The sequence below is a fragment of the Cololabis saira genome, chromosome 9 (assembly GCF_033807715.1).
Source record: "Cololabis saira isolate AMF1-May2022 chromosome 9, fColSai1.1, whole genome shotgun sequence".
In the NCBI taxonomy this organism is placed as follows: domain Eukaryota; kingdom Metazoa; phylum Chordata; class Actinopteri; order Beloniformes; family Belonidae; genus Cololabis; species Cololabis saira.
Window position 1 is genome coordinate 9,224,109 of NC_084595.1, and position 16,061 is coordinate 9,240,169.

At 39.0% G+C, this 16,061-nt stretch overlaps 1 protein-coding gene across 3 annotated transcripts in view; it reads left to right on the top strand.

Moving 5' to 3' along the window:
• The window catches only part of ggt1a (gamma-glutamyltransferase 1a), a 59,310-nt gene extending 46,126 nt beyond the window's left edge, over nucleotides 1-13,184 (top strand). For all 3 annotated transcript variants that reach the window (XM_061730403.1, XM_061730404.1, XM_061730405.1), the window contains 7 exons: nucleotides 2,949-3,098; nucleotides 4,436-4,572; nucleotides 5,501-5,688; nucleotides 6,719-6,846; nucleotides 6,987-7,099; nucleotides 7,973-8,086; nucleotides 12,665-13,184. In XM_061730403.1, the coding sequence (XP_061586387.1) occupies nucleotides 2,949-3,098; nucleotides 4,436-4,572; nucleotides 5,501-5,688; nucleotides 6,719-6,846; nucleotides 6,987-7,099; nucleotides 7,973-8,086; nucleotides 12,665-12,811 (977 nt within the window). In that variant the 3' untranslated portion in view covers nucleotides 12,812-13,184. The remainder of the gene's footprint in view (nucleotides 1-2,948; nucleotides 3,099-4,435; nucleotides 4,573-5,500; nucleotides 5,689-6,718; nucleotides 6,847-6,986; nucleotides 7,100-7,972; nucleotides 8,087-12,664) is intronic.
• The last annotated feature ends 2,877 nt before the right edge of the window (nucleotides 13,185-16,061 follow it).

Below are 16,061 nucleotides of genomic sequence, written 5' to 3' on the forward strand. Positions count from 1 at the left end.
ATGATTAAAAAAAAAAATCCCTAGGGCAATTATGGAGAGGGTAGGAATGTGGGTAGAATAAAAATCGTGAATGTGAAAATGTGAATTGTGAAAATTATTGTGAAATAAAAATATATTAAAAAAAAAAGAAAAAATAATGGCATGAAAATGATTCAAATAATTTAGACTTTGTTGGTGCCAAACTGGCTGGTCTGAGTATTTAAGAAGCTGTGGATTCACAAGGAGTTTTACACAAAGCCGTGTCAGGAGTTTAGAGGGGAATTCTTTCAAAACAGAGAGAAATAATCCAGTGAGTGGCGATTATGAGGGTAAAAAGGCCTCTTGCCAGAGGTCAGTTGAGGAAACTGGTCCGAGATGATAGAAAGGCAACAGTAACGGACTTGTCACAACCAAGGTACACTGAATGCACCACATGGTGAACCTTATTTCCAGCAGCAGAAAATTACCACATACAGGACTGTCTCAGAAAATTAGAATATTGTGATAAAGTCCTTTATTTCTGTAATGCAAAAATGTCATACATTCTGGATTCATTACAAATCAACTGAAATATTGCAAGCCTTTTATTATTTTAATATTGCTGATCATCGCTTACAGTTTAAGAAAACTCAAAAAAAAAAACTTAAGAAAACTCAAAAAAAATTTGAATATTCTGGGAATCTTAATCTTAAACTGTAAACCATAATCAGCTATGTTAAAATAATAAAAGGCTTGCAATATTTCAGTTGATTTGTAATGAATCCAGAATGTACCGGTATGATATATTTTTTTTTTTTTAATTGCATTACAGAAAATAAAGAACTTTATCACAATATTCTATAATTTTCTGAGACAGTCCTGTATGTCCCTCCTGAGTAGGGATGGGAATCAGGAACCGGCGCCTAAGCGATCCAAACCCTCGAAAGTCTGGTTACATTTCAGTAAAAAAGACAACAGGGCAACTTTCAGCGCTTGCCAATTGGATGTTTCGTCAAAGGGCCAGGGTGGCGTATTTCCAAAGTGCACAGTTTGATTGGAATCGACTTGATTGGATTTGTCACTAGCTCAGTGCTCAGTTCTTATATCTTTTTAAAAATTTGATTTTTAATTTCTATTAGAAAAGATGTTGGACATTCTCGTGGAATTGCCACAGAATAATCAATGTTGTACTTTGTTAATTGCTACAAAAGAATATTTATTTTATTATTATAAAAAATTTATATTAGTGATGCTAATCAACCTTTTATTGTACGTTTTTCCCCAAATAAGAATCGATAAGGGAATCGATAAAGGATCGAACCGTTAAGCAGAATTGAAAATGGAATTGGAATCGTACAAATCGTATCAATTCCCATCCCTACTAGTGAGACAATGAGAAAACAACATCTCGCTGAAATTGGACAACACTAGATTGGGAAAAATACCACTTGGTCTGAAGAGTTTTGATCTTTGCTTGTAAAGGTCAGAATTTGGTGTGAAGAACATGACAGGATGGATCCATCATGCCATCAAGAGACAGGGCCGCTGCTGGCTGTGTAATGGCATATGGGGGTTTGGTCTTTGCACGCTTAAGACCCTCCTACGAGTAGATGAATATTGATTAATTGCCACAACCGAACTGTCATTTGCTGCGGACCATGTCCATCCCTTTATGACCAACATGTACCCAACTAGCAATCCCTATGTTTAACCCAGTAAAAGCAAGGTGAACCTTAACCCATGTACTGTCTTTGGGTCAAAATGACCCAATTCTTCTATCCTTCTTTCCTCCTGCTCTCTCCTTCCTTCTTCCTTTCCTGCTTTTTTACCCTCCTTTAATCCTTTTTCTTCCTACCTCCCTTTCGTCATTTGTTCCTTTACTACCTTCTTTGCTTTTCCTTCCTTCTTTCCTTATTTTCTCCATTCCTTCCTTCTTCCGTCCCTTCTTTCCTTCCTTTCTCCCTTCCTTCCATCTTTCCCTCCTTCCTTCCATCTTTCCCTCCTTCCTTCCATCTTTCCCTCCTTCTTTCCATCTTTTCTCCTTTCCTACTTCCTTACTTCTTTTCTCCTTTCTTCCTTCCTTCCATCTATTCTCCCTTCCTTACTACCTTTCCTACTTCCTTCCTTCCTTCTTTTCTCCTTTCTCCCTTCCTTCCATCTTTTCTCCCTTCCTTCCATCTTTTCTCCCTTCCATTTTTTTCCCTTCCTTACTACCTTTCCTACTTCCTTCCTTCTTTCCTTTTCTCCTTTCTCCCTTCCTTCTTTTCTCCTTTCTCCCTTCCTTCTTTTTTCCTTTCTCCCTTCCATCTTTTCTCCCTTTCCTAGTTCCTTCCTTCTTTTGTTCTTTTCTCCTTTTTTCCTTACTACCTTCTTTCCTTCTTTCCATCTTTTCTCCCTTCTTTTCTCCCTTCCATCTTTTCTCCCTTTCCTACTTCCTTCCTTCTTTTGTTCTTTTCACCTTTCTTCCTTCTTTCCTTCCTTCCATCTTTTCTCCTTTCTCCCTCCCTTCCATCTTTTCTCCCTTCCTTACTCCCTTTCCTACTTTCTTCCTTCTTTCTTTCCTTTTCTCATTTCTCTCTTCCATCTTTTCTCCCTTTCCTACTTCCTTCCTTCTTTCGTTCTTTTCTCCTTCCTTCCTTCCTGCTTTCTTTCGTTCTTTTCTCCTTCCTTCCTTCCTTCCTTCCTTCCTTCCTTCCTTCCTTCCTTCCTTCCTTCCTTCCTTCCTTCCTTCCTTCCTTCCTTCCTTCCTTCCTTCCTTCCTTCCTTCCTTCCTTCCTTCCTTCCTTCCTTCCTTCCTTCCTTCCATCTTTTCTCCCTTCCTTCATTCCTTCTCTTCTCCCTTCACCCTCCCTTGACCCAAAGACAGCACCAGGGTTAATAAAATGGCCTATGAACTCAGGTTAAGACTGACTGAGAAAACCAAATGAAACAGCAAATATCACATTCCTCCTTGTTTCCCCATCACCATGGAATCTGTGTTTGTGTTTCAGGAGGCATCATCACCCTGGAGGATTTGATGGAGTACCAGCCTGTGCTGAACGAGGACCCTCTGAAGCTGAATGTCGGGGAATACACCATCCACATCCCCGACGCCCCCTCCAGCGGGCCCGTGCTGGCTCTCATCCTCAACATAGTGGACGGTGAGCAGCTTGTGCACTCATGCGGGAGAAAGGATGCCGGGTTTTCCCAGGTCACCCCTGGAATATCCTCCCACTTGTTTGGAAGCAGAAAGCCCTGTTACTTGCCAAATGTAGCTCACCTCTATCACTCCATCTGTCGGGGTGTAGAAACCTACAGCCCTGCTGCAGAAATAAATGAGCAATAAGGAAGGACGACGATGCACCCATGTAGTATAAATCATAACTGTTATGTCTCCAGTTTTACGTCCTTTGTATCAGAATCAGAAACATGTTTATTCGGCCAAGTCAGGTCAAACAAGACAGGGAATTTGACTCAGTTATTTTCGCTCACTGTACAGTAAATAGACAAATGACAGCTCTTATTAACATAATTTAAACAAAAGTGAAATGTGCAGCAGTATGAAGTAGACATGGTTATTGAAAGGTGCATTGTTACAGCATATGATTGTGGTTATTATTATTACGGCCCGAGCACTGACAGTGTTTTTATTTTTCCGATGAAATGAGGGCCTTTTTTCCCCCTAAACGTGCCCCAAAAGTCACCAAATTTTGCACTCAAGTCAGGCCTGGCGAAAAATTTGATATTTAATGGTTTGCATTAATGGGAGTGGCAAAATGGCTCAACAGCGCCCCCTAGAAAACTTTGTGCCTCAAGCCCCACAATACGGTTTGACGTACATATACGAAAATCGGTACACACCTGTATCATGGGGCAACTTAAAGAAAAGTCTCTTGGCGCCATGGCCGAACAGGAAGTCGGCCATTTTGACCATTTTGAATTAATCGTCATCATTTTGGCGAAATTTATGCCATTTCTTCAGCTGCTTCAGAGCCCGAACTGTAACGTGCACCCAGGTGTGTTATACATCAAAATGTGTGTCTCGATCTTGCGACGATGGGCATTACTTGTCTCATTTAAAAGCGTTACCGTGGCGACGATAGACGCCAAAAAGCGCGCCCCCCTTCATCTGATTGGTCCATATTTGATAGTTCCTACTTTCTGCCATAACTTTTGAATGGTTGGACATAAAGAGTCGTGGGTGGTGTCATCAGACTCGGTTTTGAGTCCTTGAACATAATTTGTGCAAATTAGCCCCGCCCTTTTTCTGATTGGTCGATATTTCATAGTCCCTATTTTCTACCATAACTTTTGAATGGTTTGACATAAAGAGTCGTGGGTGGTGTCATCGGACTTTGTTTTGAGTCCTTGACTATTATTGGTGAAAATTGCACGCACGAGGGCCCAATAATCACTGCTTGCAGCTTTAATTATTATTGTTACACTATTCTTATATTGTAAGGGTTTATGTCGTTATTGTCCTGTGGATATTTCGCAGGATACAACTTCTCAGACACAAGCGTCTCCACAGCAGAGAAGAAAACACTTACATACCATCGTATCGTGGAGGCGTTTCGTTTCGCCTACGCCAAGAGGAGCAGACTGGGGGACCCGAGATATCTCAACATCACTGATGTGAGTACTCATGTCACGCTCCTCTAAGACTTCACAGCCTCACTCATTGTGATTGCTGATTCTAGCTGGACACTCAAGGGGAAATAAGAGGTGAAATAATCTCCTCATGGATGTCTAATCTAAAAAAATAAATAAATAAATAAATAAATAAGCTCCTATTTTCTTTTCCTCTCTCCTCTTTAACTTATTGTGCACATCTTCAGCAGAGGTGTCAAGTAACGAAGTACAAATACTTCGTTACCTTACTTAAGTAGAAATTTTGGTAATCTATACTTCACTGGAGTAATTATTTTTCAGACAACTTTTTACTTTTACTCCTTACATTTTCACGCAATTATCTGTACTTTTTACTCCTTACATTTTAAAAACAGCCTCGTTACTCTATTTCATTTCGGCCTTTAAATAAAAACTATCCAGTTAAATTGCTCCATCCGGATAGAGTGAATTTGGTTGTGGTTGTTTCAGATGTTCTTGTCCAGTTTTGTTCTTACATCCGTTCCCTCAGATTCCTGCAACTAAACTTGGATGTACATTCCAATAAAGGTTAGGATAAATGATAACATGCCTCTGAAGTTTGACTTTTTGCACCATTACAATACTTATAGGCAACTAGTCATCATATCTCCTGCTCTCTGAAACACATGTTAATGCTCAATAGTACACATATATGGTTCTTTAATATATTTGCATTATACTAAGATACATTCATTTTCAATGGCTTTTGTCCTTAATGGCTTTTTTCCCCCTTACATTACTTTTACTTTTATACTTTAAGTAGTTTTGAAACCAGTACTTTTATACTTTTACTTGAGTAAAAAACTTGAGTTGATACTTCAACTTCTACAGGAGTATTTTTAAACTCTAGTATCTACTGTATACTTCTACCTGAGTAATGAATGTGAATACTTTTGACACCTCTGATCTTCAGCTAATCCAAAACATGACCTCGGACTACTTTGCCGATGGCATAAGGAATAAAATCACAGACGACACCACCCACCCAGACAGCTACTACGAGCCGGACTACTTTGTCCCGGACGACCACGGGACGGCCCACCTGTCAGTCATCGCTGAGGACGGGAGCGCCGTGGCCGCTACCAGCACCATTAACTTATAGTGAGATTCCCCAGTTTTGACCCGGATGTGATCTGTGGCTTATTGGACATAAAGGACTGTCTCAGAAAATTAGAATATTGTGATAAAAAAAAAAAAACTAAAATGTTATACATTCTGGATTCATTACAAATCAACTGAAATATTGCAAGGCCTGTAACACCCTATAATGTAATAATTTCCTGAAAATGTAATAACGCCTGAAAATGCAATAAAACTTGCTCTTAACTCAATCGAAAATGTAATAAAACCCAATAATGTAATAACTTCCCCAATAATGTAATAAAATATCCTGACGGATATTGTAATAACATTTTTACTGATAATGTAATACCTTATTACATTATTGGGAATTTATTACATGGTACTCAAAGTCTGCAATTTAACCCAATAGTCATTCTGGTGTTTCAAATCCAGCGTATATAACATTCTTAGATACTTAAAACACAAAATGTAGAACTCTGGACTGAAATGAACATATATATTACATTATTTGTCAAGTATTACATTAACAGTTTTAACCTCTAAATGTAATAAATTCCCAATAATGTAATAAGGTATTACATTATCGGTAAAAATGTTATTACAATATCAGTCAGGATATTTTATTACATTATTGGAGAAGTTATTACATTATTGGATTTTATTACATTTTCGATCGAGTTAAATGCGAATTCTATTACATTTTCAGGAAATTATTACATTATAGGGTGCTACAAGCCTTTTATTATTTTAATATTGCTGATTATGGTTTACAGGTTAAGATTAAGATTCCCAGAATATTCTAATTTTTTGAGATAGGATGTTTGAGTTTTCTTAAACTGTAAGCCATAATTAGCAATATTAAAATAATAAAAGGCTTGCAATATTTCAGTTGATTTGTAATGAATCCAGAATGTATGACATTTTTGCATTACAGAAAATAAAGGAATTTATCACAATATTCAAATTTTCTGAGACAGTCCTGTACTTCTGGATATTCAGACGTGAACTTTCAAAGGACGCATATTCACGAGCCCTTTCATTTCCACAGCTTTGGGTCTAAAGTCATGTCTCGGTCGACTGGAATCATTTTCAACGATGAAATGGACGACTTCAGCTCTCCGTACATGACCAATGGATTTGGAATCCCTCCGTCACCCAACAACTTCATCCAACCAGGTACTGTTATGATACTTGTTATGCATTTATTAAGGTGGTGCTCTCAGCAATGAAACTCCTGTGAGGGACCGCTGAACAAGGCTGGGAGTTGACGGGAACTCACTCAGCAGTCAAAGCAATCTTATGTTTCTCTGTTGCAGGAAAGAGGCCACTCTCCTCCATGTGTCCTACGATCATATTTGACAAAGACGACAGAGTGAAAATGGTTGTAGGAGCCTCAGGCGGCACAAAAATCACAACAGCCACCGCCTTGGTGAGTCCCAGCCGTGACTGACGTCAGTACTGGAGTTGAGGGGGGATGAGGGGGGATGGCATCCCCCCTGAAATAAAAACAGTCAAAATCATCCCCCCTGTAAAACTGCCATCCCCCCTTTCCATCCCTTATGTCATTTCATCAATGAATGTGGTTTTACTGCTATTTCAACATTTAGAGTCATCACCAGAAAAATAACACCAGAAAAATAACTTATTTGACAATTTTCACCTGTTTCAAGTAGATTTTCACTTGAAATAAGTAGAAAAATCTGCCAGTGGGACAAGAGTTATCTTCTTATTACAAGCAAAAAATCTTGTTCCACTGGCAGATTTTTCTACTTATTTCAAGTGAAAATCTACTTGAAACAGGGGGAAATTGTTGTTTTTTTCAGTGATGAGTCTTGTTTTAAGTGTAATGAGATTAATGAGATTTTTTTTACTAAAATGAGACATTTGAACTAGAAATAAGACAAATATTCTTGTTAAGATTGTGAGTTTTTGCAGTGATCCATGTTACTTATCCTGTGAAGGACAGAGTCATATTGATAAGTTCAGAAAAGTGTTTTTTATTGTTGTGTTTTGATGTATTTGATGTAAGCCCAGTGGATATTTAAAGCTTACAGAAGGCTGCATTTAACTGCTGCTATGTCATTCCTGCAGTATTTCTGCAGGTGTTTTGGTCACTGCTATTATTTGTAATATATTATATTATTTCTAATCAGCACAAATTATCTGTCCCCATATGATAAAATCCACCATCCCCCCTGATTCTTATTTTTTTTTTTACAACTCGAGTACTGACTGACGTCTCCATCCCGTAGATTCTAACTTTTAAGAAAACTTAAGTTACTATTTTTCTGGTTGAAAACAGGTCATCCTGAACTCTTTGTTCTTCAACTATGACTTAAAGAAAGCGGTAATGGAGCCGAGAGTTCACAACCAGCTGAACCCCAACATGACCGTGGTGGAGCAGGGCTTTGAAAAGGTGGGCCAAGACAACTACAACAAATCACACTTAACAGCCTCAAATATAGCTGCACCATGACACAATTTGCCTGTTAGAACTAGACGTGTAAAGTGAGGGAGTCCAGCTGGTTTTGTAGGTAACAGTTAACAACAGCGGAGGCGCTGAGCTCTGAGGCGCCAAAGATATTCCAGAAAGAGCGGCTGCTGCGGTTGCCAGAAAAGCTAATACACTGTAAGAAAAGCCCGTAGAAATTACCGTAAAAAAACTGTGAAATAGCAACGGTGAAGGACGTTAAATGTTACAGATGAAAATCTTTGTTGACATTGTGTCAGAGTTTGTCTGTCTAACGTGTAATAACTCATTTAATGAAGACATTACTCAAAGAATTCAATGATAGTATGTATGTTTATTTCACAACAAAACACAGCTATTAATACTACAAAATATGTTACACAACACACAATATTTTAATAAAATAAGCGGAAAAATTCAGTCAAATTACTGTCTTATACTTAAGACTTACTTAATTACTTATAATGGGGCTTTTATATGGAGCCAAATCAAGGCCAAAAGTTTTTGGTAATTTGAAAATAAAATTTGAACCTGAAAATTCTTTTTTACAGTTTCAATTTTATTTTTTTCAGTATCAGATCTTTTTTTCAGTTTCAAATCTTTTTATTTCAGTTTCAAATCTTTTTTTCAGGTTCAAATCTTTTTTTTTCAGTTTCACTTCTTTTTTTTTCAGGTTCAAATTTTTTTTTCAGGTTCAGACTTTTGGCCCGGATCTGGCGTGGGGGGCGTGGCATCAACTGTGAGGGGCGTGGCATCATGAGTGACAGCAGAACAGAGAAGGCGGGGGACGTTACTCAGTCATGTTGCCTTCAGGAAACGTAGGTTGCAGAAGTTATCAGTAGAAGTATGAATCAACACTGTATATACACTATATTCACGTGATTGGCAGTGGAAAAAACTGATATTAGTGACGGTCTAAAACAGCCTTTTAAACAGAAATGTGTCACTAATATCAGTATTTTCCACTGCCAATCACGTGAATATGGTGTATATACAGTGTTGAATCATACTTCTACTGATAACTTCTGCAACCTACGATTCCTGAAGGCAACATGACTGAGGAACGTCCCCCGCCTTCTCTGTTATGCTGTCACTCATGATGCCACGCCCCTCACAGTTGATGCCACGCCCCCCACGCCAGATCCGGGCCAAAAGTCTGAACCTGAAAAAAAAATTTGAACCTGAAAAAAAGAAGTGAAACTGAAAAAAAAGACGTGAAACTGAAAAAAAAAGATTTGAACCTGAAAAAAAGATTTGAAACTGAAATAAAAAGATTTGAAACTGAAAAAAAGATCTGATACTGAAAAAAATAAAATTGAAACTGTAAAAAAGAATTTTCAGGTTCAAATTTTATTTTCAAATTAGCAAAACTTTTGGCCTTGATTTGGCTCCATACTTTTACCGATTAATAATGCCTCTATTTTGATGTTTTCCAGTGAAATTTAATGGGTTATATGTAAAATAAGCAATGGCTGCACGTAAATTGTACAGGAGAAAATAGCTTTAATGAAGGCATAGTCATGCTAATTTGGCTGAAAATGGATGTTGAATTTACCAGTTTTGTACGTAAATTGTATAATGTTATTTTGTAAAGGATTACAGTTTAAAATTGTAAAATTCACAGGTTGTTCTGTAATGTGTTTTACAATCCGCTGTATCTTTTACAGTATTATTCTGGCAACCACTGCCAGTTTTTTTCCGTAAAAACAACGTTTTTTTTCTTACAGTGTACAGTTTAAATTAGAAAGAACATCAGTAAGATTCAGCAGGCTCTTCGGTGGCGGTTCACTGTTCAAGTGCGAGGCTGCTTGTGCTTAAATTTAACATAAAAGATTCATCAGAATAAAACCTTTCCCGTGTCCTCACCGCTCAGTGTCAGAAGTTTACAAATTAAATTCCAGGACACACTGATGCATACGAGACTCATGTGATGCAATGAGCAAAACAACTTGGGAGGAAAGTTTGAACTTACTAAATTTCACGAGAAAGACTGTTAAAACACACATCCGGGCGAGGAATATGGTTATCAGTCGGAAAAGGGTAAGATCCCCTTTCTGGTTTAGGAGTGAGGCGCTGGCTCAAGTGGAAATTCAAGTATCCTGGGAATGTAACCTCTGGTTAGGAGGATGCCTCTTGGACACCTCCCCGGGGAGATGTTTTGGTCTTACCCAAGAGGGAGGAGATCCTTGAACAGACCCAGAACAAGCTGGAGAGATAAATCTCTCAGCAGACATGGGAAAACCTCCACATTTCTCCAGAAGAGCTGGAGAAGGTGCAGGGACCAGGAAGTGCAACCTGCTTAGGCTGCTGCGCCTGCAACCGGAATTCCACTCCCGTTTGCTTATATCAGTGGTTCCCAAACTTTTTTGCCAGGCCCCCCTTTTGTACGTAACAGAATTTTCGAGCCCCCCCGACCCCAACACAGACACACACATCTTTTGCATTCAAATGTGACTGCAATTTATTTCATACATTGAACATATGTGCGAAAAAACTGTCCATCTCTGTAAAAATAGATTTTCAACCTGACCAGCTCAGAGATTGAAACAACAACAATACAAACAGGACCCAAAATCTGAACATTTGCTCTACAAAAATGACACCTTTAATCCTCACATCTTTTCAGTGATGTGAGTGGGCTTGCTTCATGTGTGCAACACATTTCTTTTTTTTACTTTTTACTGTACAATACAGTATGCATTACTTTCAACATATTTTTGAAAACCAGCAGCAACAGCTAAAAAAATAATCAAAATTTCAACAATTGCTCTGCAAAAATGTCAGCTTTAATCCCCACACCTCTTCAATGAGTGGGGTGGGCTTGCTTCATGTTACAGATCCTCTCAAACCGGTTGCAGGTGAGAAATTACCACATGCATCTACCTCAGTAGCACCGGGTAGTTGTGGGACCTGAAGCAGCAGGTCCTGGTTAGATTCCCGCCGGCCAGACCATTTCTTCATGTCATTCCCCTTCTCTCTTCCCTCTATTTCCTGTCTCTCTCTCACTGCACAGATGTGTTGAAGGCAAAATCTTAAAGAAATTAAAAATCTTTTCAAAAATCAGGCCACCAATTCATTTATCTATAATTAATATTAATGTAAAACATAAACATATTCATTCATTCATTTGATAAACCATCATGACAAAGGCTGTCTTAGAATTGTGTAATAGGTAACAGACCTTTGGTTTTGAGGAGCAGGCCTGAAGATCAGAGGCAGAACATGTTTTTACTCCATTTTTAAAACTTTTTCTTTTTAAGCAAAAACAACTGAGACAAATATTTGGTTGACTTTTTTTCTGTTTTCTGAGAAAAACGTGAGAAAAACATGACTGAAGCCATTATTTTAAGATTATAAATAATACTTATAATGATACATTTTATTTATAGGTTGCTTTAAGGCCACTCAAGGTCACCATACATTAGACATAAAAAATACATAATAAAATGTCATGTTGAAAAGACGACAAATGAAAGGCAAGTAAAAATAGTAGCAAATAAGTGGAAAATTGACGTCATTCCAGTCCCAGAATTAAATGTCTAAAAAGAGGTGTTTTAAGCAGAATTGAAGGAGGTGACAGTGTCAGAATGTCCTCACTAAGACGTAGAGAGTGGACCACGTAACTCCAGTTCCTAGATCTTTACTCTGGCTTCCTGTTTGTCTCAGAATACGTTTATAAATGTCTGAAGGGTCTCGGACAAAAACACATCCCTGACCTCCTGGTCCATGATGACCCAATCAGAAACCTCAGATCTTCAGGGTCACGCCTACTTTCTGTACCCAGAGTTAGAAACAAACACTGAAGCTTGAATTAAGGTTCTGCGTCAAACCAACGCAGAGCACACGCCGTCACCGTGACGCCGTCATGAACCCTTCGGACTTCTCCGTCACTCCATTTCTCCGTGGTGCAGTACCCCCCGCGACTGCTAATTCGCAATCTTTTCCTGAATGGTTTATCCGACTTTTTCCGGTCACAGTGAATCAAAGAGATAAGGACAACTATTGTGCAAAAAACCAAAACAAAAAAACAAACAAAAAAAAAAAAAGAGCGCTGAAAGTTCACGACTGCTTCAAACCGGAAACCGGAAATGCGTTGCAACCAAGCGAACCAATCACAGCCCTCTCGGTCTGCGTCGCCTCGACGCGTAGTTACAATTTTCGGGAGGTGCACGCCAGTGACGGCGTGTGGTCTGCGTCGACGCGTACCACACGCCGTAGGCACGGCGTCGTTTTGACACAGAACCATAACTCAAGCTTGAGGCATCTTTCAGCTTTTATGCTCCTGACCTGTGGAACAAACTCCCAGAATGCATCAGGGCTGCTGAAACTCTCAGATCTTGTAAATTAAATGGCTGTTCAAGTAAACTTGCCTTTCATTACCAAAACAATTGTCCGCGTCCTCCATAGTTGTGGCATGCTTTAGAAAACAGTTAGCAGAAATGACTGATGTGTCCTTTAACTCCTTTAACTTGGTGTTGACCAACGCGTTCAGCTTGTATTTGTGTATTTGTGTTTGTGTACCAGAGTGTCCTGGAGGGGCTGGCCCTGAAGAACCACATAACTCAACTGCTGAGGACTCCGGACTCCGTGGTCCAGGCCGTGGTGCGGCAGGGAGAGCGTCTCTGTGCCGAGTCCGACCCCAGGAAAGGAGGCTACCCAGCCGGATACTGAGCATCCCCTCGCGTTCTTCTCCCACAGCGAGGACGCTTTCAAGAGACTCGGACAGAATAACCAGCGATAACACAAGTCTGCACCGAGGACTGGAGCTGTGTTTCAGCTGTGGAGACGCCATCGCCTTCTCTACGTTTACTCCCAGATGGACATTTGACTTCATTTCAATACCTCTTTAATCAAACCCAGTTATTAAGCATCACTTCTTTTTGACATTATCTTATTGTTTTGAAGTAAAGTAAGAGGTTTCACCTGCTTTGACTCTTGTATCATCAATAGCGGATACCAGTCAAGAAGGTTTGGAGGACTGAAGTAGAAACCAGAGTTTCAAACTGCATCTGCTCTCAGCAGCTAGGGTTGCAAAATACTGGGAACTTGCTGTAAGCCTTCCGTGGAAATTAACAGGAATGCACGGGAATTCACGAGGGATATATTGTATGGTAAATTATGAGAATAATTATATAATTAATTAATAAATGAAATGATTGTTTTATACACTGGCTACCTACGGACACGTATCATAAATATTTCAAGACTTGGTTGCATTTATGACTTGTGACGTCCCAAAAGTTCACTTCGACATTCTAAAACCCGCCTCCCCTGTTCTTCTTTTCATATTCTTACTGAGAGAACGGGGGGGTGCACAAGGGAGCTGTGTAGGGCTACATTAGTAGTTTTTAGAAACCTTTTTCTAACATTCCTCTATGGAACAACACCAGCTACACCATTTGATTATACAGGACTGTCTCAGAAAATAAGAATATTGTGATAAGTCCTTTATTTTCTGTAATGCAATTAAAAAAACAAAAATTTCATACATTCTGGATTCATTACAAATCAACTGAAATGTTGCAAGCCTTTTATTATTTTAATATTGCTGATTATGGTTTACAGTTTAAGATTAAGATTCCCAGAATATTCTAATTTTTACTAATTAATTAATTTCCTAATTTCTAATTAGGATATTTGAGTTTTCTTAAGCTGTAAACCATGATCAGCAATAATAAAATAATAAAAGGCTTGCGATATTTCAGTTGATTTGTAATGAATCCAGAATGTATGAAATTTTTGCATTACAGAAAATAAAGGACTTTATCACAATATTCTAATTTTCTGAGACAGTCCTGTATAAAGGTTTATTCTATGTATAAAAATAATAGTTAAAAAAAATATATGCTGAGCTTAATTTCCCATGGAAAGTTTCATGAAACTTACTTGGAAATTTGACACCACTTTGCAACCCTAGACAGAGCGTTGAAAACTGGAATAAAAACAGCCACATAGCCGAGTTCCTCGGGTTCGTCACTAGGAACCTGAGCGGCGGCTGCTCATGTCATTTTAACTTTGTAAGGAAAAAAATATATTGTAATGACCTGGATTTTTTTTTTTTTTTTTTTTTAGGGGGGAGGGGAAGAAGGATTGTTTTCATGTCAAACAGGTGGAAAATCACAAACTAAGTGGACGGAACCTGTTCTGACCCAGCGAGCGGTCCTGAAGAGCACGCAGGTATACCGGTCACCACTAGGACATCTCAGGTTGTTGCCTGCTCCACCAACATATATCTTTCTTTCTTCTGAGGATGGAAGTCGATCCTGGAAAGGACAACATCGGGAAGAAACTCAAGTGTCGTTTTCTACCGTGAAGCTATTGATTTTAATGTTTGATATCGAGTAGAGGTTAAGTGAATGTATGGTGTATTCTGAAAAATACATTTGCAGATATATTTTTCTAAACATGCATTGTTCTTATGCCATGTTTGTTGCAAAGCTTGTAATTAAACATTTTGGAAAAAAAAAACAAAAACAAAAAACCAAGACACATTCTGGCCTACAGACTATTGTTTCTGCTCTGGAGGGGAGGAAAAAAACAATCCTCTGTTTTTTTGGGGGGTTTAACTGAATGAGCTCTTTGATAAACAGATATTGGCCGGGTTTCCCAGATCCGACCCTTCTTAAGGATTTAAGAAGGTTCTTAAGAAGGGCTCAACTAAGAAGGGGCCCTAAGATACGGGTGTTTCCCAGATGACTTCTTAACACCGTTCTTAGGACCGTTCTTAAGATCGCTCTTTAAAGGAGCTGTCCACCACCGAGGTTCTGAAACCAAATCAATCGATGCCAGGCAAATCGATCACCGATCACTATCAGCGCATTTTCACACACAGCACTGCTACCTAACGCACTAATTCCCTGCTGCCTGTGCGTTATGTGTGTTATAATGAAAAACTAAGATGATAAATATACTTCAATGAACCTTTTTCATGTTGAAAACAAGACTGCAACTAAATAAGAAGTAGTCTTGGTAAGAGAATAATGAGGAAATGTATTGTTTTTTTTAAATGTGAAAGATGGACGAAAGGACAAATTAACTTAAAGGAGCTGTATGTAAGAGCAATAATAAAACAAATCATAAAATGACCCTGATATGTCAACAGACATTTAAAAATCATGTTCATTTCAAATACTTATGTCACTGACAACAGCACTCAAGCCAGGATATTCCAGTTTAAAAAGAGGAGTTGCAGCCCTCAACTGATGTTTATGTTGTCATTTTTTGTTTTGGCCTGAAGCTCCACCCTCCACCTATCTCCCAATCACCAAGTCAGTATTGTTTCTGAAGCTCCACCCTCCACCTATCTCCCAATCACCAAGTCAGTATTGTTTCTGAAGCTCCACCCTCCACCTATCTCCCAATCACCAAGTCAGTATTGTTTCTGAAGCTCCACCCTCCACCTATCTCCCAATCACCAAGTCAGTATTGTTTCGGCATCTGGGTTGCCAGCTCGGCTCTAATTATCACAGCCATGGCAGCCTACGTTCCTGCTTCATTCTGCAGCCTACCTGGCAACCTCTGGTCGGGGGGAGGAGGGGGAGGGTACACGCCGCTCAACAATATTTTGAAAGTGACTGCAGTACCAGTTTTGGACATTTCTTACAGACGGCTCCTTTAACGATCAGCATATAGGACCACATTGTATCCTTTTTTCCCCCCTTTGCTGTCACCAATGAATGCTAAACAATATAAATCTAAAGTATAAAATAGATCAAAATGTGTGTGGTGTGCATTGTTTTAATATCTCATTGCTTGGTGTGATATTGAATTGCCTGACGCGGCTGGATCTGTGAGTCTTTGTTCACTAAGAAGGCTGTAAAGACTGGGTCAGCAGCATCTTTCATTTCCTTCTTAATGAAAGAGCTTCTTAAGCTAAGAGCAACTCTGGGAAACGCGTTTTTCTTTCACAGGCCCCTTAAGA